General features: G+C 42.4%; 1 protein-coding gene across 1 annotated transcript in view; it reads right to left on the reverse strand.

Annotated features, from left to right (window-relative positions):
- VWF (von Willebrand factor) overlaps positions 1-26,978 on the reverse strand; it is a 1,169,185-nt gene that overhangs the window by 645,819 nt on the left and 496,388 nt on the right. Inside the window, exons 22-24 of the mRNA XM_078673989.1 lie at positions 17,610-17,756; positions 16,271-16,411; positions 2,029-2,142 (exon numbers count right to left, since the gene is read on the reverse strand). Coding sequence (XP_078530115.1) covers positions 2,029-2,142; positions 16,271-16,411; positions 17,610-17,756 — 402 coding nt within the window. The remainder of the gene's footprint in view (positions 1-2,028; positions 2,143-16,270; positions 16,412-17,609; positions 17,757-26,978) is intronic.

Consider the following 26,978-nt stretch of genomic DNA (forward strand, 5'->3'; position numbering starts at 1 on the left):
CCACTGAAGACAATGGAGTTGCTCAGGACTACTAAAGGCTGGTATAAGTTTCTAGTCCAGCATTCCAATGTTTGTTTTTCTCCCTTTTAAATGTTTAACACCCCTTATTGAGTGGAATATTCTAATAACCTTACAGACCTTCTGCCTCGGGATATACCGATAGCTAAAGGCCCTCTACCTCGTTATAGGTTAGAGCTTCTCAGGTTCAGGGCCTTTAACAACCAGTATAGTCCGAGGCAGCAGGCTATAAGTCTATAGTAAAATACTGATCATGGGGTGCTCACTGATGCTATATAGGCGCACTTAAGTATTTAATGTAGGTGAAATAATGCAACAATTTGGGCAATAATTAAAGACCTACATTAAAGAACTACAATTCTGTAGGAAAATATTCAGTTCAACTGGCTAACAATGAGTTTATCTTGGAGTACTTAAGTGGGTGTATGGGATATTTAATGACTCCACTTATGGGGCAAATATTTGCCTCATAAAGAAGGTAATCAGTGAGCTGAACTAGGTGTAATTTAAGAAAAAATCTAGGGCAATCATCAAATGAATTCAGATGCATTTCATAATTTGTTAAAGAGGTACATTTATGGAATGATTAAACAAGCAATTCAAGAAGCGCTGTAGCAGGCATAACTACAGCTGATGTGGCACGGCAGTAATGTAGCGAAGTGTACCACGTCAATTCAAACATAATTTTGATAATACCATTCTCACAAAATACAATTAATTCAGATAAATATGTAAGTTATTACCAGAAGTTAAGGCACTCTAATTTACTCATTTTAGAACTAAAAAAAGTTATTTTAATCGAGGCAACATGTGGTGAAGGAAACATTACAAAGCCTAATGAATGTTATTCATTTTGATCTATTGGTGGCAATAATACCAATCTATGGACATGAGGAGATTAAAATGTCAATAAATAAGTCTAATTTTCACATATCAACAAAACGTTTACAGTAAAATGTTGGATTGAAGATGATGTTAAGAGGACTATTGAGAAGAAAAAAGAGTTGTTGGTAGTAATCTCAATGCCAAGATTCAACAATCTTGAAATTAGCGTACCGAAGTTGTGAGAGAGGATGGGTTCAATGAATGTACCTATTCATTAGCTAAACTGATGTTTTCTAGCCCACCCTTTTCATGATCCCTCTGGAGGTCTCTGACTAATGTAATTGAATTATCATCTGATAAAGAATTACATATTTATACAATAAATACTGTGGATTGATGACTATTTGTTAATATGTTAATACATTATTTAGATTTCATTTAGTGAAGTTGTTCATCGTCAAGTGTTGAGCTTTTACATCATTACAAAAGTATAGAAAATTTCTACGGACATTACGAAATGTACAGTATGACTAGGGCTTGTGTGGAATGGTATGGGGAACCATGCTGGGCGCATATTGTAGAAATCAAACTGCATGCTGCCTAAGACGGCTTTAAATAGAATACACACGGTAGAAGGTGAGATGGGAAGAAGCAGGGAATACGTTTACATTTTGGTGCCATACATAGGACTTAAAATTACACTTGTACTGTACACAATGGGTTTTACATAAGGAGAGCAACTGCTAGATGTACCCATTATTTTGAGCTGCATCATGCTAGAGCAACTACATTGCTCGCTATCTGTACATTACTTAGGATGCAGTAGCAGGTGTAACTGTGTTTCAGTCAGTCTACCTACAAGGTTGTTAGTCTTGTTTAAGTACTAGCTTGTAATAGCTGTCAGAAGCTTGTAATGAGCTTTTAGAAAGTATATTGTCCATTTCTTCACCATTGCTGTGTGACTCCGGGGATGGGACTGGGACTAAGATGACAGGATGATGGCACATGCATTGTGGTGAATGCTGGAGAATGCATTTTTCTCAATGACCAAATAAACATTTATGTTCCTTGTAACCCATTGCTTGTCTACCATTCATGATATGTTATGACACTAAACTCATGACATATGTTTTTTATTTGGACGTAAGTTCTATTAAGCAACAAAATATATACATAATAACTTACCAGCCTGGCACACTCTTTAAACATGTCTCCAGTCAAAATGTTGCATGAATTTTCTACCATCACTTGCTTTAAGATGTTGTCATGGCATGCTGACGGTGTGGATCCAAATGCAACCTAGGTTATATACACGAAGAAGTAAAATAAGTTTATTAAAAATAAAAATGATATGGAAATTAATGTTCATCAACAGATGAATAGTATTAGGAAAATGCAATGTTACATAGGGGTCATCTAGTAAACTACTATACTGGACTAAAGCATGAAGTGCATCTAAGTAGACAAATGTATGTGTGATATGGCACTAACAGTGTTTATCAAGTAAAGAAATGTAAGGCTTTTGACATAAATATTTTTTGTGCCAAACTTTAAGTGGAATTAAATTGTAATCTTAATATTTTACCTTACTTTACACAGTGTGATAAAAGCAGAAAAATAGTTTTTTCAAGACATTTTCTAGTTCAATATTTCGATTGTGGAAAGTTTACAGCCTGTCACCCCTATGTACCAGTATATTGCGTATGCTTTATCTGTGCCCTTCTTGTGTTCTCTCCTGTCAGACCAGTGCCTTTAAGTGGCATACAGCACTTTTTGGATGCCTTAGTTATTATCAAATGTTATAAATCTCCTGCCACTCAAACATCTACCGGTGCTCTATAATGACTACCTTCACTACCCTGTTTTATGTTTACCATTGCACTCAGTGCCTTAATTTGTCCTATTTTTGTATCCCACTACAGTAAATGCAAATAATCTCCATACTTTTTTTCTTATTGTCTACTGTATGTCATTCTGTAACTTTCTGTGTCCTGTCCTTGCTATAGAAAACCACATAGATCTAAACAAATAATAAAAGAAAAATCTAATTCTCTCAAACACACAATCTTTAGAAACATTTATCAGTATGCATTGATGATGTAGATGATTGCTGAAGCAAACTGGATTGTCTGATATGAACCAGAAAGAAGAATTTCTTATGACCAAAAGTGTAAATGTATTAATTGAGTTTTTAAAAATATTTATTTATTCATATTTAATCTGTCAAAAGATACAAGTGAATACACATAACAAAACTAAAATGCCAATAAATAAATAATGGGGATGATGTTGTAAATTGAAGCAACAATAAACAGAAGCAAGATTTAGATGCTGTTAAAATAGAATCAGGAAAACTAGAGCTTCATTCATGTGGTGATTCAAAACATATACATATCCAAACATATCTACATCGAAATTGGCAGCTGATATGAAGGTCACAAACATCTAGAAGGAAAATAAAAGAGGGAAGTTATAGGAGGAATATTACCAAGATGCAGACGGAGTTATGAGGAATCAGGCTGGCTGGGGGAAATAGATTAGAGGAGCGAGTAAAGAATCAACATCAAAATCAGTAGAAAAAGCAGATACAGAACAAGGATATAAAATCAGGGTGGTATAGAGGTGAACATTGCTCATCATGGGCCAACACCCCGATGCCTGGAACGACACCTGGTGGCCACTTGCCCTTGGGACTCCCTCCGCCCCCATGGACCACGCACTCAACCTCGGAGTCATCCTGAACTCCAAACTCAAAATGGACCTCCAGGTAATTGCCATCACCTCCTCCTGCTACCACACCCTCCGCCTACTCTGAAAAACCCTCAACTTGATCCCCCACAAACACAGAAAAACCATCACACACGCCCTCATCAGTAGCAGACTGGACTACGGCAATGCTCTCTATGCCAGGATCAACAAGAACCTCAATCGCAAACTCCAGGACATGCAGAATGCTGCAGCCAAACTAGTCCTCAACCTACCATGCCACTGCCACATCAGCCAACACCTACAGACCATACACTGGCTCCCGGTCGAGAAGAGAATCACCTTCAAGCTTCTCACCCACGCACACAAAGCCGTCCACAACACTGGACCTGCCAGACTTAATGACGCCTCATTTTCCATGCTCCCCAACGTTTACTCTGCTCGGCCCAGCTCTCCCCCGCAATGGTACAGTGAATCAAGAAAACCAGAGCAGGAGGACGCTCCTACTCCCTCCTCGCAGCCAAGGCATGGAACTCCTTTCCAATCCACCTCCGACAGGCCACATCACTCCCTAAATTCCTAAAGGACCTCAAGACCTGGCTCTTCGATGGAACTCAATGACTCCCCAGAGTGATGAGGACCCCACCCCATCCTCCTTCCCACTACCCCCCAGCACCTTGAGACCCTTTGGGGTGAGAAGTTGCGCTCTACAAGCCGATTGATTGATTAATTGATTGATTGAACAGAGAATGATGCAAACTTACAGACAAGATAATAACACAATAAAAATAAAAATATAATAGTACTAAGGAACCTGCAGACTAGGACATGTGTAGAAGAATACAAGAGCCATGGAATGAACGAGCAGTATTTTATATGTAAGAATACTAATCCATGAGAAAGGTCCTCATATCCGACCAAATCCGATTAAATATGAGAAGAGGTTTATTTTTTTACTTTTATATCAAGGGTTCATGAGTGGCAATTGCCCTATGTTTGCTCAGCCACTCTCCTAGACTTGTTCAAAAATTTGCTTTCCACTACAATCACTTTATTAACACCAAATCAGAAAAGAATATCCTGAGCTAGGCGAATACATCAGTAAGAGCAAACAAGTTTCAAAGGATGAGCAATCTTCATATCTTGTATTTGTATTTGTATTTGTATTGTTTATTTGTAGAGCGCAGCTATCGCTCCGGAAGGAGCATCCTGGCGCTAACGAGACAATGTGCAAACGGTTGCAAGTGCAACTAGATAGTGGCCATTACGTAATCATCTTTAATTACACGCCACAATCTATTCTGTTTATACTGCCCGACCTTACTTCTAAAGGTGTCTTTGGGGGCTTACGACTGAGAGAAGATTGAAAATCTAATATTTATAATGAATAAGGAGCCCTCGAGGAAATAACCTCTATTTACTCTCTCATGGATTTTGGAATAAAATTTTGCGTCAAGTTAACCTTTGAATACTAGTTATAGCCCTGAAGAAGTCTATGGCTAAATAGGCCAAGACAAAACACGTGTTGGCGGCGGCTAGTGTATCTGTTGAAGAATAAAACCTGAAATTAAAGAAGATATGAAGATTGCTCATCCTTTGAAACTTGTTTGCTCTTACTGATGTATTTGCCTAGCTCAGGATATTCTTTTCTGATTTTCTGTATGTGGTTTTGTGTTTACATTACCCATTTGGTTTAATGGTGGGTGACCATAACCTTATCCTTTGAGCTGTTGATAGATTGCTAATTTGAAATACTGTCACATCCCAGCGCAATTAACGCTCAGTCACCCCTCCCTCACTTTATTAACACTATGGTAGTGGAAAACCAGCATCTTCAGTGTAGCATTGTACCTTTAATATCTGAAACTTAATGGAGCAGTTCTTTCTTTGCTGATTTCTTAAAGCTATGTCCCCAAGCATTTTTCATTGAGGACCAAATCTGAGAACAATAATGAGTCAAATTGAGACAATCTCAAAGGATGATGATGATATCACTTCTAGACTGGTCACATCTCCAGTGAAAAATGCTGGATCTCAGCCCGGTCACCTGCAAGTATTCATTAGGAAGACCAGAGATATTCATGTGAATTTTAAAGTAGCTGAATTACAATGAGGGCTCTCTTAATCTTTTGTCATGCTGTGAAGGAAAGGGGGCAATTCATCTAAGATGGTTCTGGCAATGGGCACATGAGAATGCTTCAGTGGGATTACAAAATATCTAACTCAACAGGAAGTCATACAGATCAGAGATCACTCCCCAGTGTTGGTGCCACTTCATGTGATGATCCAGAACAGATAAAGAAGGATAGATTGAGGGATTTGCATGACAGATATCATGAAAGTTGTCTGTATCTTCATTTCAGATTGCTCTCTTGTCATTTGCCGAACTTCTTCAGTTGGCCATCACAAACCAAGACTTGATGAGAAGTGATGCCTACTATAGATCATTGTGCCGTGTGGTAAGTACTGCCTTCTATAATCCAGACATTTGTTAGACAGTTGCACCCATACATGAATCTGAAGGACAAGGGATCCTTGTGCAGGAACCTCTATTTGCTATGAGGAAGGCAAGAAGAGGCAGTGTTATGATGAGTCAATGTGAGAAGAATGTCATGGTGAAGAAATCAAGAAACAAGCCTACCCAGAGACAAGAAAGTCTGCTGGTAAATGAGAAAAGCATGTGTAAAAACTGTGGCAGGCATTTTGCTTCTGGCCAAGTCCCATGTTCTCCGTAAGGAATGAGTAATGAAATGGCAATACTTTAAAAACAGTTCAATATAGCTATATGCTTTCTCTTGAGAACGTTGAAAACAGAACTGTAGTAATTGCTGTTTGATCTAACCTTGCTGATAAGGGTACACTGCAAAATCTTGAAAACAATCTTGGAAATGGTAACTAAACAGTAAACTGCAGCAATTACATTCTTGCACATTGCCTTCTCCATGAAGAGCTTCATTGAGTAGCCAAAGGTGAAGACTGCCCACAAGCTTCTACAATGTCAATCACAGAGGTCAACTCTATGGGCACCCATTAAAAGTAAAGCACTAACTGATAGCCTGTGCAATATGGCTGTATTGCCCGAACAAGGTTTTATAGCGATACTGGAGACAGGAAAATGTGAAAACTGTATAGAACGTAGAGTCCTTATCCTTCACCAGTGTCTAGGGGCCCAGTTCACATGACATTTTGAACTTACTTAGGAGGTTTAACTTATGTATGCGATGGGTAGAGTTCCCTTTCAAACCCCTGCCCCCACTACGTCTGCTCCAGAGGACTAAAACCCATCAGTGCCGTGCTCACACCCATTTTGAAAGACTCTACATCTTTTGTGACCTTCCCAGATGCTTGGAAAACGGCAACTGTCCTCCTATTGCTGAAGAAACCTTCTGTGAACCCTTCATTGCTCGTCAACAACAGCCCGATCTTCCTTCTGCCATTCCCAGCCAAGTTCTTGGAGAAACTTATCAACAAACACCTAACCGAATACCTCAATGACACCCACCTACTTGATACCACCCAGTCTGGTTTCAGACCCAACCACAGCATGGAAACTGCCCTCATTGCTGCCACAGATGATATCCGCATGACGATGGATAGAGAAGACACGGCGGCCCTCATCCTCCTGGACCTCTCCACAGCTTTTGGCACAGTCTCCCACTCCATCCTCATCAAACGCCTACAGAACATCTAAATCCAAGGACAAGCACTCTGATGGATCTTCTCATTCCTGACTGGAAAGACCCAGTCAGAAAGCCTGGCTCTGTACACCTCAGACCCCTGCGTCCTCATCTGCAGAGTTCCGAAAGGATCCTCTCTGTGCCCAGCCCTCTTCAGTGAATACATGATCCCTCTAGTCAGCATTATCCGTTCTCACAATATCAATATCCTCTCCTGTGCTGATGATGCAAAAATTATTCTCTCCCTCACAGACAAAATGCCTAGATCAAGTTCAATGCCTGAATGACTGAAATCACTCACTGGATGAAGACCAACTGTCCAAAGCTGAACACCGACAAGATCAAAATCAGGATCTTCAGGAAGAGCACATCACCGTGGAACTCCAACCGGTGTCCAACAGAGGTAGGTCCAACAGCCGCCCCGACCACTCACTATAAGAATCTCAGGATCATCAATGACAGTAAACTTGACATGACTGTCGAAGTGAATGCCATCACCGTTTCATTCTTCCATACCCTGAAGATGCTGAGGATGTTTGCAAATGGCTCCCTATAAGCACCCGGAAAACTGTCATGCAAGCCCTGGTCACAATCAGGCCGGACTATTGGTACAACCTCTATACCAGGGCCCCCCCAAAAAAACTCTGACTATTCAGAAGTTGGTGGCCAGAATCACTCTAAACACCCAAAGCTACACTAACATCACACCACACCTAAAGCACCTACACTGGCACATCATTCACAAACTTCTCATCCACACTTTCAAGGCACTGCATAAGACTGGCCCAGCATACCTCAACAATCGCATCTTTTTTCACAAACCTTCTAGACACCTCTGCTAATCCATACTCCTAATTGCGCAAATCCCATGCATATGGAAAACCACATCTGGTGATCAAGCCTTTTCCTACATCACATGGAGTGACCTGCCTCTGCCCATTAGAGCTTCCTCCTCACATCTTGAGTTCTGCAAGAAGGCTAAGACCTGGCTTTTTTGAGTAGTCCGACTCAGCCCAAGTTGTGCCTAGATTCACACCTGCTCAGTGCAGATTTAAGTAAGGTTGGACTTTTTTGTCTTCCTCCTGATATTGTATCTGACCTGGTGCTGGTGGTTTTAGGACACTGGGCACTTTGTCACTGCTGTCCAGTGCTAAAGTGCATTTGTTCTCTATGGTAAACATGGTAAGATTGCTCTACACCTGTTTGGCATATTTAATTTACCTATCAGTCCCTTGTAAAGTGGTATCTCATATACCTAGGGCCAGTACATTTAATTCTACTGGTGTGCTTGCAGTGCTGCTTGTGCCACCCACCAAAGTAGCCTTTCAAACCTGCCTCAGGCCTCTGCCATTGCAGGGCCTGCATGCACAGTTTACTGCCGCTGTGACATGGCACATAAAGTGGGTGCCACGTCTGTGACTCCCCTTTTACTACATAGTAGTCACCCTTAAGGAAGGCCCTAGCTAGCCCTATGGGCAGGGTGCAATGTAGATAAAAGGTGGGACATGTGCCTCAACTGTGTGGCATGTCCTGGTAGTGACAAACAGCCTAATAGGTTTCTTACTACTGTGAGACTGCCCTCTCATAGGAATGCATTGGGGATTACCTGATATGTGTTTCAGTGGTACTTCCTGACATAAGAGGAGTAGCGTGATCAAGTTTGGTATATTTGGAATAGTGGCAATAAATGCTGCCTAATGGTTTTTGCAGATTTATTATCACTATGTTAGAAACGCCACTTTTAGAAGTGGACATTTCTGTGTGCTATGTGTCTTTGTGCCTGCCTGTTGTGTATTGCCTGTCGGACTCTGGAAGACAGGGGTTGGGGAGGTGAGTGGCTCCAGAGGGGCTGGGTGAGTCAGCGCTAAGCTAAATAGGCCGATCTGCATTTGGAGTAGTGTGAGGGGTAGCACTTGACCCTGAATAGGACTGTGCCTGCCTTACACAATGCTGGCTCCGCCCCCCTGTGGTGTGTCAGCAGCCAGAGCCTACACTGACAATGGGGACTGCTGTTAAGTGCCCCCAGAACTGGTTTGGACTAGGTCCAGTACCCTGTGCCAGGGCAGAACAAAGAATGAATGAATGCATTTTGGATTAATAAAGCGCTTGGTTACTCCGAGGGGTGTCCCCGAGCTGAGCAGAAAGTCAGGCCGTGACGAGTCCGGTGCGAGTGGCCTAACAGCTCTGTCTAAGAAAACAGTTTTTTTCCAGAAGCTTTTCTCAGGCTGTTCAAGTCTTGGGTTAATTAGCATAGAGTTCCAGTGCTTGGCTGCACGCAGCCCTAAAGAGCAGCCCCCCAGTCTTGCAAGACGTACTCTGGGGATTACTGCCAGCACTGCTTCTCTCGGTCTAAGTGTTCTGGGGGGAGTGATCAGGGGGAAGAGATAGCTGGGACCCCGCCAATACATTATCCTATGCTTAAAACACAGGGCTTTATACACGATTCTGTGTTTGCCTGGGAGCTAGTGAAGTTCGGCCACACCGTGGCTAATAAAGGACCATTATGGTAATTTTAGAAGTGTCTGGGCTGCAGCGTTTTTTACTCTCTGCAGCATTGCTACCCTCCCTAAAGATGTGGCCAGATAGAGCAAATTGCAGTAGTCCAACTGAGACATGAGCAACACCTGTATTACTGTTTTCTGTGCTGCCGTCGGTATTAGCCTCAGGAGCTTCTTTATCAGTCTCAGCACACCGAAGCACATGCCCAGTGTGGCCCTGATCTGACTGTCAAAAGATGTAGAATGTTCTTCTGTGTGATAAAATCTGTCAATTGTGAGTTGATGAGCCTTTCAGCCAGTTTCGCAACAAAAGGAATGAGAGAAATGGGGCGGAAGTTCTCTGGTTTAGCGGGATCAAGAGAGGGATTTTTCAAGAGCGGGTGCACAATGGTATGCTTCCACTTCACCACAAGTTGGCCAGCCTAAAATGATATGTTGAGCACTGAACATAGCCAGTGTGGGCAACCCCAGTTTCCAAATGGCTGGAGGATCCGGGTCTAGTGGAGAGCCCGATTTGATTTTAGCCACTAGTGAGTCTAGTTTCTCCACTGAGAAGCCCTCAATCTTGAGAGCACAATCGGCGAGGGGTTCAGACTTCCTCATAGAGGGGAGTCCAGAGTTGTTCACAGCCACAGGAAAGGAGGCGTTTGTCGCCGAGATTTTATTTGAAAAGAAGAGGGTCCATCTTCTTACAGCTACTCCTGCTAGGGTCCGTGCCTGCAGATACGTTATCCAGGGAGGTAAGGGATTTTACAATCTTAAAGATCTCCCGTGGGGCGTTCTTGGCCTCGTCAATCTTTTGTGTATAAAAAACCACCCGTGCCACCCTAATCTTTTTATTGTATGCTTTTAGCAGCCGTAAGTAAGCCTCTGTGTCTTAGGGACAGTAATACTTCCGCCAATTGCATTCTAAGCGATTGCATAAATTTGTAGTTTGTGCGAGGTCCTCTGTGAACCAGCTTGCTTAGGGTCAAGACCGTGCAGAATTTAGTGTTCTGCATGGTACTATTTTATCTAAGGCTACCTCTAGCCATGTTGAAACTTGCCGGTTAGCGTCCTGTTGGCAGTTTTCTATGCAGGGCAGAAGTAAGTGTCTCTTGACTGATCCTAGTCCAGTTTCGAGTTTTGAAAAGGGGGCTTGGGTGGGTTTAGGTGGATAATAGGTGTCCAGAATCTGGGAGGGGATAGCATAATGATCGGACCAGGCAATAGGAATCGAGTCGTCAACTTTCACCACCTTCGGTTAGCAAAAATGGGGTCAAGAATGTACCCCAGATGTGAGTGGGTTCCTGTACGAGCTGCGGAAGTTGAAGCAACTTTAGGTCCTCCACTAAATCTACACTGTTATGTGAGGTAGGATCATCAAAGTGTGGGTTGACATCCCCTAAAATATAAGAACTTAGAATGTTGAATGGCAAGCGCCGGAATCGTATCCAATAGTGTAGAAATGAACATGGCAGCTACTCCCAGTGGCCTGTGGATCAACAGGCCATTGAAAGAGCACTGTCCTGAAATTGTTAGAGAAAAGGAGGCTGCTTTGGCCCCACTGATATGGACTTGCGATAGGCTGCAGCATAGCTGTTGCTTGTGTCTCACCGCCAGCTTGCCTCCCCTCCCCTCCCCAGAGGTCTATCCAGTCTGGTTATTGCGTAGCCCTTTGGAATGGCGTCTAAAATGTCTGGAGTGGACTGCGCATGAAGCCATGTTTCGACCAGGTAAAGGGCAGTCATCTGTCTCTCCACAATCAGGTCTGCAATTTCAAATCTGCGCTTAGGGAGGGAGCGACAATTCAGTAGGAAGAATTGCCCCTTCTTAGGGCTGTCAGAGGAGATAACTAGATTTGGGCACAGCATAAAGGAGCAACTCTCGCAGGAATTTTGTCCTGGCTCAGCCTTAACAAAATGCAGACAGCTGGTCTTGCACTCGCGGTTTAAACCCTTGCCTGCGGGGCTAATTCCCCCGCTGTGCTGGGGGGCGGGGGGCGCTCAGCTCGTCATGAGCCACGGTGCTCATGACGAGCTGAGCTTGTCACGGCCACACCCGTTTTTAAGAACGTTCAGCACAGCGGGGGAATTAGCCCCGCGTGCAAGCGTTCGGACTGTTATGACGAGCTCAGCTCGTCATGAGCACACGAGAACCGTGGCTCATGACGAGCTCAATCACAGGCGAAAACCACTCCAGCAGCATCTCGGTAAGCGGAATTCTTTTTAGTTTAAGAACAGTTTAAGAACAAATTCGAATTTAGAGGCCACACATTTAAAAACAATTACGTTTAAAGACACTATGGGATATAAATATTGGGTCTGTGACCCCATGTAAAGGTGTGCTGTGTGCTTACTTGGGTCTTGCTGAGACTAAGTCACTGCGTGGACTGCAGATTGCGAGAAGGAACCACCACATGGACTGACCTGCTGCCTGCTGGGGTGCTGGAAGGACTCTCGATGTGCTGGAAAGCCCTGTGTGCTGGTCTGCCTTGTGGGACCCTGGAGACCTGGCACTGGGCTGAGCGCTATGTTCTGCACAATGCCCTGCACTAGGGCTCGGAGCGCTGCATGAGCCGTCTATGTGGAGCCCCTGGCGTGGGCTTGTGTCACTGCAAACTACAAACTATTCCCAAAAAAATTGTTCTCAATAGTATCATGTTTCTATGCAGCATGTCTTCTGCCCTGAGACACAATTAGAATCAACTAACAAGAATGTCTTCATATCCTCTAGTATGTAGGCCCACTGCCCACAAGTGAAGGAACCAGACCAACATTAAGAGATGGTTGTTCCCATCTCTTAAGGATTTTCTGAAACATGGTAAAAACTTGAAAGTTAACTTGTCTTTATACATTTGTAGTACATATTCATTCATCATCCGAGACAATGATTGATCTACATATCCAACATAACAATTACGTATTTGTGACAAACGTCAATCACTCTTCTTTATGCATCCAACATGCTTCTATAACTTTGTATCTGCGCAATTCAATGGCATTCCATATATCTCCAATACAAGTAACTGCGTGCCCTTCATCAGGAAGAAAAGCTATGAAAAATATAAACAATTAGAAGGAAATGGAAACGAAAAAAGATGGAAAAATAATAAAACACCCACCACTTTCTGCTCTGCACCAGTTGTTGACTATACGACAAAATCCGCATTGAAAGGAGTGATTTTTCTATATTAATAACATGACTACTTAGAAAGCACTCAGTAGTCATTTTTTTAATATGAAGTACTCACGCATCACAATGCGGATTTTCATTTCAATTTCCTTACATTTGTTTATATTTTCATAGCTTTTCTTTATGATGAAGAGCATACTATTCAATCAATTCATTGGAGAAAAATGGATCAATGATCGGGTGATGAATGAATATTCACAATACATTCATAAAGACTGATTAACTTTCAAGTTTGTGCCATGATTCCCCGAAAGCCCTAAGATTGCTAGGCTGGCAGTAAGACGTCTGCCAGTGGGGGCCTCACCAAAAGCGTAGTCCAAAGGCAGGAATAACTTAAAAAACAATCTCCAAGGAATGGGATTTATTGGAGAGCTTTAAAGCACAAGTTTGGATCTGGGGGGGGAGGGGAGATGGCTTTGCAGTGAGCAGGGGTCCATTGGTTTAGAGTGTGGCTCCCATCATCCCCAGCAGTTGCTAGGCTCTTAAATATATTACACAACACCCACATAGGTACTCTCATCCTCTCCCCCTCCCTCCTTCTTATTTTGATGGTCCTGAAGTGAAACACAGAAGTCTTAAGTTTGGCTAGGGATCCGAGTGGGCAGAGTTTGAAATTAAAGTATTAAACTTTTTTGACCATGGTCACTATTTGTACCTGACCTGGCATATCTTCGACTGTAGGCTAAAGTACTCAATATGTTAATGTGTTATGATTAGCACGCAATCATATGTACTACTATGTTGGGCATCATTCTCCTGTACTGTTATCGATTTTACTATAGCAAAAATGCAATAAAATTTGCATGAAAAAAAGAAGATGCTTAAGAGATAGGAACGACCCATGTAGGTTTGTGTGTCCAGTTCCTACACATGTGCAAGGTGGGTCTACATACAAGAGTGTGTGAAGTGATTCAGCTACGGATACTGCAACAATTTCTCATAGAATATAATAAAGTTAGGGACTTTACATAAACCCCCTGCGGAAATAATGTTAACTTATTTTAAATAGATCAAAAAAAGAAATATTTTTTTAATATATTTAAGTGTTTTAAAAAAAATCTAAGAATAATACATATTTATTATTAATTATAAAACAAACATTTTCCAATGCAATCATTAGCATAACATTTCATGCTAACTAAAATACAACTAAATTAGTTTTAATTTCTTCTACACACTACTTTTAATATTTTAAAGTATAATACATAAGTTTAGAAGGATAATGTAATTTAATTTAATATACTTAAAATAATTACAGAATAAATTCAAACTAAAGTTATTAGCATTGTTGCAAGTTTTTTCTTTTGCTCTACATTTAAATATATGCACATATAAATATATATATATATATATACATAAACATATATTAATGTAATTTATTTACATTCATATTTAACATAAAAAATATTTTACTTTTTTTTAAATTAAACAAACTTTTTTATTTATTTGTCTATGTACTTTACCAGATGGAGACTACTCAGTAGGAGCAGATACCTCCATATGGTAAAGTATAGGGAACATTTCTTGTTGTACTCTGAATGTAGCATGATTATGGAGTCATACTCTTAATGAATTCAAACCCTGTTATGGGAATATTTGGTCAATACCAGAAGCTGAAGTGTGACAAAAAGGAGTGGTCTCAAGATAGGTGAGTCTTTTTGTAGGAGAGATTGCTGGAAAGAAGCAGTTAGTCAAAACAGATTCGGTCAGATGACAACCCCTTCATCGAGCAAAGCTTTGAAGCAATTTGTTTCAGAGTATCCCATAGAAGTAACTTAGGGTTAGATTACAAGTTTGGCAGTCTATAGGACCACCAAAACAGCAGTGGTGCAGCGGTCATCGGAGTTCCAAGCGCTGAATTACAACTTCGGTGGTTGGACCGCCAAGTGACCGGCGCAGATACCAGGTGTGAGGACGTGATGTGCTTGGTGGGGCCGCAGCCTATTATGAGTTTCTTCACTGCCATGGGGATGCATGCAGGGGGCACATGGTTTGCCCCCTGTCTGCATGCACGCCCAGTTTCTGCACGGCATGGACTTAATAGTCCACGCTGTGCAGGAACTTGCTTTGGCGTTCCCACTGTGTTGCCTTTTTTAAAGGCACCACAATGGGAATGCCAAAGGACCACCCGCGAGACAACGAGAAAACTCACAATCTGGCCGTCAAGTGTGGCAGTGCGGGTGGTGGCGTGCCGCTCTTCTCCTGCACTGCCGAACTCGTAATTAGGCCCTAGGATATGTTTTAGAGTCCAGGGGTATCCTGTCTGCCAAAATGATTGTCTGCCCACTCCATATACGGTCATATGGGCCATCATCATTTCATGAGCTGTGCCCCAACTAGCAGAAACCTAAGGCCAACAGCCTGAAAGACTTGGGCTGTGGGTGTAAGTACATCAAACCATCCACCCTATTTATAGGGAATGGCCTGAAGTACTACTTTTTTTTGTTCAGGATCATTAGGTAAAGTATGGTAGTGTCGAGCAGAAAATAAATAATCCCCACACCCTAGGAAATTGCTCCCAGGATCACTTGCATTTTGTTTTACTACTTTCAGAATTTCAAAGCAAACTTTTAGCACCTTTGGAGGAGCCAGATAGATCTCCATCAGGCTGTAAGATAATTCTAAATATAGAAGGCAGTAGTCTACCAGGGTGGAGAAGGTTAATGATCTCTGCCACCCTGGTGGATGGCAGGCTTTCCATCCAACTATAAATGCTGTTCTAGTTCATGTACAGCAAACCTTCAGTTCACAAAGCTCTCCGCCAGATAGGTTTGGGCTATCTAAATAGGGCAGGCAGTCCAATGCCAGGGCAGCAGAGGTCATTACCTTAACCCTTTTGGCAGAAAAACAGAGCATCGGGCAGGGTCAAAATGTAATGTAAGGATCGGGCACCTCGAAGCCAGGCTGTGACGTCCACAAAAGTGCTCACCTCAGCCAACCCATGAAGTCTCATCTCTTGCTCCTGCAAGGAGTTGGATCTATGCTTTTAGGGTCAACAAGTCCTCAGCTAATATTCACATTGGAGCTGTACCTGAAGTAAAGGCTCAATTTGAGTATGAGATGTGTGTTCCGCTTTACTAACAAGAACTGGTAAAGATGCCCACTCCCTCACAACTGTGGGGAGATGTGATGCACCAATCGGCTTCCTACCTAGTGAATCCCCAAACCAACATCAATACTTTGGCTTTTTGGCACTTGTGTGAAACTACACCAAAATTAAACTTAAAAAACACAACTCCTTTATGATGCTCAAGCTGCTAAAACGTCTGACTTAAATAACAAATATTTTGCCAGTGCTCTACACAGACAATATTAACTCTGATTTGTACCTTGAAAACATGACTTAAAATAGATTTATATGCACATATTCACCTTTGTGGCATCGGCGCACTGGGTGTTAACCTTCCACGAATCCCCAAAGTCACGAGGGTCGACTTCAAGCTGGTTATTACTGCTCACCAAGTCATTATTTTGCACGCCATCAAAATTTCCACACAAGCCACAGACGAGATCCTTGTGGAAAAGGATGAAAACACAAATGAATGGTTCTTCGCATTTGCGGACAAACATGATCTAGAACAGACTGTATACAATTGCTGCTTTATATAGATCCCTCTTATTTACGCTTTTATTCACATAGGTAAATATAGAGACAAAGACATACACACAGACTATATTTCAGCTGACTCTGCTAAACATCTCTTAATGGCACCTGCTGTTCCTCAGAGATTCCAGAATCGCTTCTGCAGGGCCTTCATTTTGGCATCCAGACAACACAGAGGGTTTTATTGTGCAGTTGCCAAAATACAACATAAAAGGTGGTACTCAGACATAAAATAAACAGTGATCCAACACAGAAATGGATTCCAATGAGCAACTGCAAAGTGTACAATACTCAGCAGCCAGATTAGTTCTAAAACTGCCCAGGAAATCCTCTGCATCTGATGCCATGAAGACTCTTCATTGGCTACCCTTGCACAAAAGAATTCTCTTTAAAATTCTAACCATCGCCTTTCGGGCATTCCACTCCACAGGCCCTAAATACCTCTCCAGGCGCTACCCCCACTACAACCCTCCCAGGACTCTACGTTCCTCTAACGACAACCAAATAAAGATAGCTAGGTTTAACCTCAAAACCAAAGGGGGTAAAACCTTGACTTATCTGTCCTCCAAAGCCTGGAACTCCATGCCTAAAGCCCTCAGATCCCAAACTCTAGAATCCAAGTTCAGGAAGCAACTGAAAACCTGGATTTTTAATCTTCCAGATGACTATGTCATGGCCGCCATCTAATTTTCCTTACGTAAATGGCTGCTTACCTCCAGTAACAGCGCCAAGATGCTCCTTCCGGAGCGACCGTTGCGCTCTACAAATACATTCACTATCACTATCACTATCACTAACTATGGTGAGTTCAGATTGTAAACAATTATTTGTTGCGGAAAAGGCACGTTTTTCACTGAACAAGAAGCAACACATTGTGGCCAAAATACATTCAAGCTAAAAAGTATTATAGAAGAAATACAATTAATTGGAGGAGAAAAACACCAATCTCAACATATTGTGTGGGATCTAAGCTTCAGACCAAACACCATGGTGTCATAATGGTTGGGTTTTATAACATCTCGACAGGTGGTGAAACTGTTCTGTGGCTGTGTGCTGCTCAGTAGCTCTTAACAAGCTCCTATTCTGTTTTAGGAGAAGTATACATACCCTGTAGTTCTCTTTCAGCGTGACCGAGATTCTCATTGCCATATCCCAAGTGACGGTAATCTTTTTGCCCAGTAGTAGAATGTAGTAGCGGCCAGATTTCAATACTTCAAAATCAGTATCATCTCTCAGAGGTTTCTTGATGTTTACCTTTGAAAAAGAAAATAGGCTGGATATAACGGAATGGTTCGCAGAGACCGATCGGAAATGATTATGTATACATTTGACAATCATTAGCACTGTCACAAGTATCTACTTTCTCACTTCAGCACCCACTTTCAGACAATTAAGGATCAATTATAATTCTTTTCCAGTTCTCTACAGGTTGGAAACATGTTGATATTATTGACATGTCGATTGCACAGGGATGAAACTCATTGTTTCTGATGCTTGTTATTATTACCTCCTTCAATATGCGAATCCATCCCTCACTGGTGAAAAAGTCTGACATTACACCAAACATCTGCCTTTACTAACTGAATGAAAATATCATTAGAAACAACAATATATGCACCCGATATGCACCTGATTAGTAAGGTATGGCTTTATTATGGTAGTGAATTCTAAATGGCGGGAAAACTAGGGCCGAATTAAAGAATCGTTGGAGGCCCACAGTTAATCAGGGTGGTGGATATAAATTCATCCACCACGCTGTCTGGACTAGCACTCATCATAATAAACGATCTGCGCAGCCCTGCAAAGATCTATGTGCCTTCAGAGGAGCCACTAGCACGGCGTCTCCTCTGAAGCCAATCAAAGTCTAGTGAGTGGCCATCATGCTTCAGACGGCCAAGCAACAGACTTATATTGTTTTCCAAATGCAAATTCCGAAATGTGAAGTTTGTTTTGGAAAAACGTAAACTAAATGAACCTAAGCCCTTAGGAATTTTTTACACAGGGTGCTGGGGGCCTTTTTCCTTTTTTTCCATTCAGGACTGACAGGACGATCTGATGTACCTACACTGAGGGACCCAACTATGTCAGCCATCGGTGTAAGGTTTCCAACAGCTGAGCCAGCAGGGGCACTGTCGGCAGAAACATGATGGCCACCCAAGTCGCAATACAGCGGGTGGAAAGTCAGTATGACGGACAACTAAGTATCCTCTCCGCCTCTAAATCATGCTCTTAGTATCAGGTAATACAGAGAGACACCATACAAGTCTTGTTAAATTCAAATGCCTTAAGGAGGTATCAATAGAGTCATATCAATAAAGCCTGCTTATAAATTAGCATTATGCAAAATGTCCCCATTCTGTGGCCTCATTCAGGTGAGTACACAGATTAAGGGGGTAATTTGACGCTGTTGGTTAATGAGACATCTGTCAACCAGCACAGTTGTCTCACCCCCTCACTTCAGCATTTATTGTGTTAGAGAAGATGGCTTTCCCAATGGCAGTGCCATCACTGGTTCCCCATCTGGATACCTGCTTTGCATTTATGTGATAGTGTTGCAGTGGCTGCCGTTTTGCAGCATTCCCACCAGTAATCCTTCTGTCCTGGACTGTCAATCAATTAATCAATCAAACTGGATTTGTACAGTGCGGCTAACCACCCGCGAGGGTATCCAGGCGCTGGGGTCTTTGCTGCTTCGGATGGTTCAGTTGAACAGCCATGTCTTGAGTTCCTTCCTGAATTCTAAAAGAGAGGGTACCTTCCAGAGGTGAAGGGGGAGGTATTTCCAGGTCTTGGCAGTGAGGTAGGAGAAGGAGTGCACTTGACTGTTGCTTCAGCGGATGCGAAGGGTGTGGGGGTGGGAGAGGGAGGCAGAGCGCAGGGCTCTGGAGAGTTGTTGTAAGTTCAAATGGAAGTTGAGGTATGCTGGCCCTTGGTCATGGAGGGCTCTGTAGCCTTATATAAGTATCTTGAATTAGAATCTCTTCTGAATGGGGAACCAGTGGAGCGTCTTGAGGTGGGGGGTGAGCTGTCAATAAAATCATCACCGCCCAGGGCAGAAAGTCTTTTTACTAAGAGAAAACATCAATTGTATGGGCTACAGTCGTTTGGTTGCTTTTTCTAGAGAAAAATATATAATTATTTGAGGAATTAATGACTAATTGAGGAAGCTAGTCTTTCGATTTTTCATCCTATCAGTGTGCTCATGCCGGCATTTATGTTTATGACTGAGATGTGAACTTGCCTGAAAAAGCTAAGTCCCTAATTAAATAAATGGTAGAGAGCAATTGCACAATAATTTCTTATCACTCAAATTTAAATTGAGTACATGGAAATGCACCGTAGTTTACCTGCCGTCTCTCACTAAATGAAATAGGTGAGGCTGGAGCCCACTGGACAAACACTCAATCATCAAAACCTGAAAGTAGTGAAAGAAGATAAAGAGGTAGCAACTTTGATGCAAATGGAAATAGTTATAGCTGCAGTTTCCAAAATTTCCTGAATGCTTTTTAATTTGAGACGAGTATGGAAACGAGGAAATTAAGCAATACAGGAATTCCTGTGTTTTTGCAAACTGGACAACTTTATAGAATCAGTTGCTAGGTACGCCCATAGCTAATATCCTATTTTAGCAGTTTATTTTGAAAAATGCTTACACATCAGGTCAGCGTGCTGGGCAAAGGTATATACCCTTTTCAATATATTATCACTATAAGCCATGCTCTTCTCATTCATTAGTTCTAATATGGAATGATGTTCTAAAAATGTTGCTTTCATGTGGCATTTAAGATATGCGCATATAGGGAGTTTCCTTTTTTCATGTTAATACATCTCTTTACGTCTGTGTGTAATACTGCAACTGTGTGTAATGTGGATATTGCAAGTCCACTAAATAATATATATATATATATATATATATATATATATATATATATATATATATATATATATATATTACCTACTGGCGGTCGCCAGTAGGTATATATAGTTAGGATTTTTTCTCTATGGGTTTTTTGAAAATTCTATGTCTAATAACTTTGGCGTTTGTGGACGGAATTGGCTGAAATTTTCAGGAAAATGGCACATTTTGTTTCTGAGCAGCCCTTGAAAATTTGGGGGGGGTTCGTCCAGTGGGGGCCGAGAAAAAAGGGGGGTCCCAAAACGTGTTTTTAACATTGAGTTTTCCATAGGGCGGTTGGCCTCACTTTTAGCCCGAACGGCTGAATGGATTTGCACGAAACTTGGCAAAATTGTAGGGACTGGTAGCCCGATGTGCCTTTTGTAGGTCTCAATATATGTGCTCCAGTGGATTTTGAGAAATTAACGTTTAAAAAAAGATATATATCTGTAACAGCGGACCGGGCAGCGGCCCAGGACGCGTACTTTTCGCGCAACGGAGCTTTGTGAAGCCAAGCTGATTGGTTCTCTGGCGTCTGTCAACATTCCAAACAGTCCGTAGCGGCCGCCATCTTGTCTCTCGGTAGGATCGAGAGACAAGAGGAGGCCAAAGCGAAGGGGCAAATGACCATAAGGGGGAATAGTAGATCCTCGCTGACCCCCTAGGTTTGATGTGGAGGTTTTAAAAGGGCCCCGCGGGGCAAAAAAAAAAAATATTAATAATAATCGAACGGCTGAATGGATTTGCACGAAACTTGGTAAAATATTAGGGACTGGTAGCCCGATGTGCCTTTGCTAGGTCTCAATATATGTGCTCCAGTGGATTTTGAGAAATTAACGTTCAAAAAAAGATATATATCTGTAACAGCGCTCCGCTTCGCGTACTTTTCGCGTTACGGAGCTTTGCGAAGCTGATTGGTTCTCCGGCGTCTGTCAACATTCCAAACAGTCCGTAGCGGCCGCCATCTTGTCTCTCGGTAGGATTGAGAGACAAGAGGAGGTCAAAGCGAAGGGGGAAATGACCATAAGGGGGCATAGTAGATCCTTCCTGACCTCTTAGGTTTGATGTACCATTTTGCCAAGTTTGGTGTAATTCCGTTCAGCCATTCAGGCTGTAGACGTATGTAAATGTCCTATGGAAAATTGCATGGGGAAAACACATTTGAAAGTGTTGAAATTTAGAACCAATTAAAATGTTACTTTGGTTTTGTATTTGTGTGTGATGAAAGTTAATTGGTTATGTATATATGTCAAATGAGAGGAAACCACAGCCATTTTGTGATACTACTGTCTGAGGTACATTTGTGAGGAATTTTTGGTGGTGAATTTCTGGTGTTTGATTTACACAGTACTAACACTTTTCCTACTTTTAAAAAGGTGAGTTGTTAATTTGTAAGGGGAACTATGTTGTACACTTGAAGATAATTTGAAAACTGTTTTCTGTTATTTATTTGCAGTCCTTCTGTTATGCTAAATACTTGATAAAGTTAGTTTTATATTATGTATTACTAAAAACGATAAATGAAAGTGATTATTTTTTTCTGCAATTTACAGCAAGCAATTTCAAAATAAAATGGTTCACAATGAAGAGACCGTGGCAATTTCTTTTGAATTGTCCACTACATTGATTGAAATTGAGAGCACCAATAATGAAATATTGTCACAAGGAGGACATGACTTGTATGATTCCATTAGATTGATTGAAATGGACAGCACCAATAATGAAATATTGTCACAAGGAGGAGATGACTTGAATGATTCCACTACATTGATTGAAATTGAGAGCACCAATAATGAAATATTGTCACGAGGAGATGACTTGAATGATTCCACTACATTGATTGAAATTGACAGCCCCAATAATGAAATATTGTCAGAAGGAGGAGATGACTTGAATGATTTTTTTGATCAATCTCTTGATGGCGAATTTATCGAGTGTTTGGAGACCATAGAGTTACAAGAATCATTATTGGAGACTTTTCATGAGGACATTGCTGATGAGGACATGTTACTAGTTCTTTCAAATTTAGAAAATTCTGAAGAATAAATTTATATTTAGAAATCAAAAATTGTTTGAGACATTATTCATTTTTATTTTTAATTTATGAGGTTGTAGCGAAGTGATTGTAGTATAAAATGAGACTTATAGTATAGAGTGCAACATTTTTATGTTACATGGTAAGTTTACTCATATTTACTTCCCTTCTGCCACTATATTATCTCCAATGTGTATTTGACATCTCTTCTTCATCTCCGGCCTCCTTTCTCTCACTGTGTGTCTCCGATGCATCTTATCGCTGCTATTTTGTGTAATTACAGAAGAGAGTAAAATAAAATAGTTCGGAACGTGAAAAGGGGGCAAAGTAGAGTACTCCTCACCCCCTAGGCCTTTTTAGGCGGTCCCAAAAGGATCAGTTTCTGCTTTCCTGAGAGATTATGGTATGAGTTCCATATACCACAATAACTTGCATTACAACATGCAAGATATCTATCTCCTATTACCAACTTTTGGAGATATTCGCGCTAAGCGCGAATATCTCCAAAAAGTAACACCTGCCCTGAGCAGTTCTTAGCCATGTTATCCAATGGGAGGTGGATAACATGGCTAAGAGCATTAGCTCGGTAATGTATGAATATCGCTGAGTTTTTAGCGATATTCATGCATTGCGGCCGTTTATTATCGCATTTGTGATAAACCTTGATAATAGCAAGGTTTATCTTCGATAATTTCTGATGATGCTTAGCGGTAAAAAATTCGTTGGTAAGCATCGTTAGCGATAAATATCGCTTAACTTTGGTAATATGCCCCAACGTCTGTTAACGTTCGATTCGAAGGAAATGAGGAAGTGTTGAAAAACATTGTCTGCGCCATCTTGCCTTTTTTGAAATGCCACACTTTTGTCGTGCACGGCAGCCATTTTAGATGTCTTGACAGACCCACTCTCTGCACGCTGTCGATTCGTAGCATGGCTCCTCACCCTCGCAAGCATCTTCCCCAGGCACTGGTCACCCCCGCTCTCTGTCTTATGCATGGGCAATAAACCTCCCCCCATCTGCGCTGCTCTTCCCTGAGAATCACACTGTGCCCGCCCGACACCTCCCTTTCGCCCTATTCACTACCGCACCCTCTGACACTCCTCTTCCTCTGTGTCCGATTGTCCAGGCTATCAGCTAGCCCTGCAGATGTAGTTTATGGCCCCAGCTGTAAAGAATCACCCCTCTTCAAAGGAGTTATAGTAGATCAAGGCCCACACCCGATGAGATCCGTCACACCACACGTGTTCCTACTATCTGAAAACTATCCTGTATTGTGATTGGGGAGGGGACCGAGCCTGAAGCGGAAGATTCCAGGAATCACTCTTTGTACATCAAAGTTTTTACAATTATGTGTCACATTAAAAATATATAGCACTCCAACAAAGTAGTAGGAATATAAAACTTTAATAACATATAAATATATACAACAAAACAAAAACAGTAAAAACATTTAAACAACGAAGAGACCGTGGCAATTTCTTTTGAATTATCCAATAGATTTATTGAAATTGACAGCACCAATAATGAAATATTCTTGTCAGTAGCGGTCTGTTGTGCGAATAGTTCCAAGGCAGCAGAACGCGCTGAAATCTAGATGGCACGAAAGTGATGTCTAGCAAGTTGCCGCCCAGCAAATAACGGCGTGGGGCGCCGCGGGGGTGAGTGAGTCCAGTAGGCACCACAGCTATTCTTACCGGCATTGCAGAATTACTGCTGGGGACAATGCCTGTGCTGTAGCAGGGTCACAGCAGAAACAAAAAGGATTCTGTTGAAGATGTTGTTGGTTTTCAATTTGAAAACAGTTCTGGTGTCAACTGCTATGTTATTGTAGTGGTTAATGTTTTGTTTTCTCTAGAAAATGTAAAAGAGGGGGAGGCAGTCCAAAGTTCCGTTAAAAGGGCAAAGGAAAGGATCGGTGGTTTGAACTATCAGTCAAAAAGGGGAGGGGGTGCAACAATTTTTCCTACCGGGTCACACTGTGCTTTCACCGGAAGTGAGGTCTGCAGGATTCTAGTAATTCAAAGTGAGGCTGGCGCCGACGTCCCGCGGATACAGTTTCGTCACTCCACGGGTGATCATGGCAGTCATTCCCCATCGGGGGTCGGAGACTCCCGCGGCTCCTCTAGAATCTTCAAGGTCGTGGAGGACTACGGTGGTGGAGTCAACCAGTGACCGGGCCATTTCTTTATGCTGGGCCCGCTCTTGCCAGGTCGACCGCCATTTTGAGAGTTCGGTAGCTACTGGCGATCGCGGGGTCAAATGAGCGGACGGGCTCCACCCTGCCGGGCGAGACGTTGCAGCATGGCCACAGTGGAAGAACCCTTTTCCGGGCGCCTGGAGCGCTGAGGGTGCAGCTGGGAAGCCTCCACCTGGGGAGGCGGGAGAGGCCTGTTCGCACCGTCTCTCCCTCCCAGTGCACCCCACGGCGTCTCGCTTGAGATTTGTTATGGCCGGACCAGGCGATGAGGACGAGGGGGGGGGGTCGGAGGCATGTGCAAGACATCCCCCCCCAGGGTTGTTGCAGCAATTATACAAGAAAGAAGAAGTGTCCCGTCCGTCTTCGGGCCGGGCTTCCGGTAGATGTCGGCCGGACGCCCCTGGCTCTGGCCCCATGAACGGGTTTCTTGGTTTATTGGCTGCAGCCGGATCCCGTCGGCCTCGGCCCCCCGACCGTTGGTGGCCGGACCGGAAGAGCATGTGGCGGGACTACCTGCAACTCTCAAGGGCCACCGCGGCCGGACTGGGAGAGAGAGGGGAGGGTCGAGGAGACATTCCCCCCCCCCCTGCAACTGTTCAGCGTTGTAAAGGCAATCCCCTGGCCGGGTCCCGCTGGTCTCGGCCTCTCCTCCGGCTACACCCTACGTTAGGATCTCCTGGCCGAGGCGTGGCAGCAGGACCTGCCTTATATGGGCTGCTCCCGGCTGGGCGTAGCCGGAACCCTGCCCCACCTTGGAAGTTTCCAGAGTGGGGGCGGATGTTCTACTGACTTGCATTTTCCCTAGTCTATCGATTTTTTTGGCGTGGCAGGCGGTGGGACAGCGAGGGGTGATTTGGTTTCTCTTACTGTTTTTCTGGTCTCTCACCACTGGCATATTTCTAACGTTTTCTTGTTTCTAGGACATTAATAGGTTTTATCATTACGTTATGTTATCGTTTCTTTGTTCGTTGTTTAATAAAAGTTCATGTTCATCAGTGGCCTACTGATTTTCGATTTCCTATTCTTTTCTTTCCAGGTTGTTTCATGCTAAAGTTTCTGTTAACAGGATACAGTGATCACTTCGTTATTATTGCATATGTCCTTTTCACTAGGGGTGCTCTCTGGTCGGGCCAGATGACGTATGTCTAGTAAATGGTCCGGGTGAAACAGGTGCATCAATCAGTGGGGAGTAGATAGGCATGACAGATTACAACGGGGGAGAAAGGTCCGCATTACGTACCCTTTCACTACTTGCAAAGATTTTCCTACGTTTATTTGCAAACAGGGAATACCTCCAAAAAGAACTAATTCCCAAACAGTCAATGTTCGGACAATCAATCAATCAATGAGGAATGAAATAGGTACGACGTGTTAAAGGCTTGCGTTACCTACCCTTCACTATCTGCAAAGGGAGAGAGAATATTCCTATTCTTCCTCGTTTGCAGGCAGAGAAGATCCTTAAGAGAACCAACTTCGAACAATTCAATGCTCGATTCAAACAATCAACAAGGGGTACTGTGAACACAAATGAACGCCGCTTATGTACATACGCATTGCTATTTTCAACAGGTTGTTCCTAATGTTTCTATTTTAGCGAGGTCAAAAAGAGATCCCATTAGTGGCCTACTGATTTTGCTCGATTCCTTTTGTTTTTTTACACGGTTTTTCGCTATCGGCAAAGACTAAACAGAGTATTTTGACTCTGTGCTTGTTTGTAAATAGAGAATGAACCAAAGAGAACAATCAATCAAATGGAGAGAGAAGCAGGCACGACGGATTACAAAGGGGGCAAAGGGCTGCGTTAACTACCCTTCACTATCTGCAAAGAGAGAGTACTCCTAATAGAAATGAGGGGTGGGGGACAGCATTCAAAGCAGATCAGTGTGCATAAACACGAAAATATTTTTACTTACCACGTACTTGACATTCGACAGCTTATGATATTTGCTATTAAAAAACCATTGAAATTCACTGAAAAAACCATAGGTTATAGACCATATATAGTTAGGAATTAGCATTTACAAAACCTTGAAAATTCACTGAAAAAACCATAGGTTATAGACCATATATAGTTAGGAATTAGCATTTAAAAAACCTTATTTTACTCACACAAAACCATTGAAATTCCATATATAGTTAGTTGCACTAACTATATATCGCGCACCCGCAATCCACTGCTGATGATGTCACATATTACATCATTCATGACATGGTCAGTGACATCACTGATGACATCACTGATGACATCTCAAATGACATCACTGATGACATCTCACTTGACATCAATGATCACATCACTGATGATATCATTCATGTGATAATACAATGCATCTCCTCACATTGTAATA

The sequence above is a fragment of the Lissotriton helveticus genome, chromosome 1_1, assembly GCF_964261635.1.
Source record: "Lissotriton helveticus chromosome 1_1, aLisHel1.1, whole genome shotgun sequence".
NCBI lineage: Eukaryota > Metazoa > Chordata > Amphibia > Caudata > Salamandridae > Lissotriton > Lissotriton helveticus.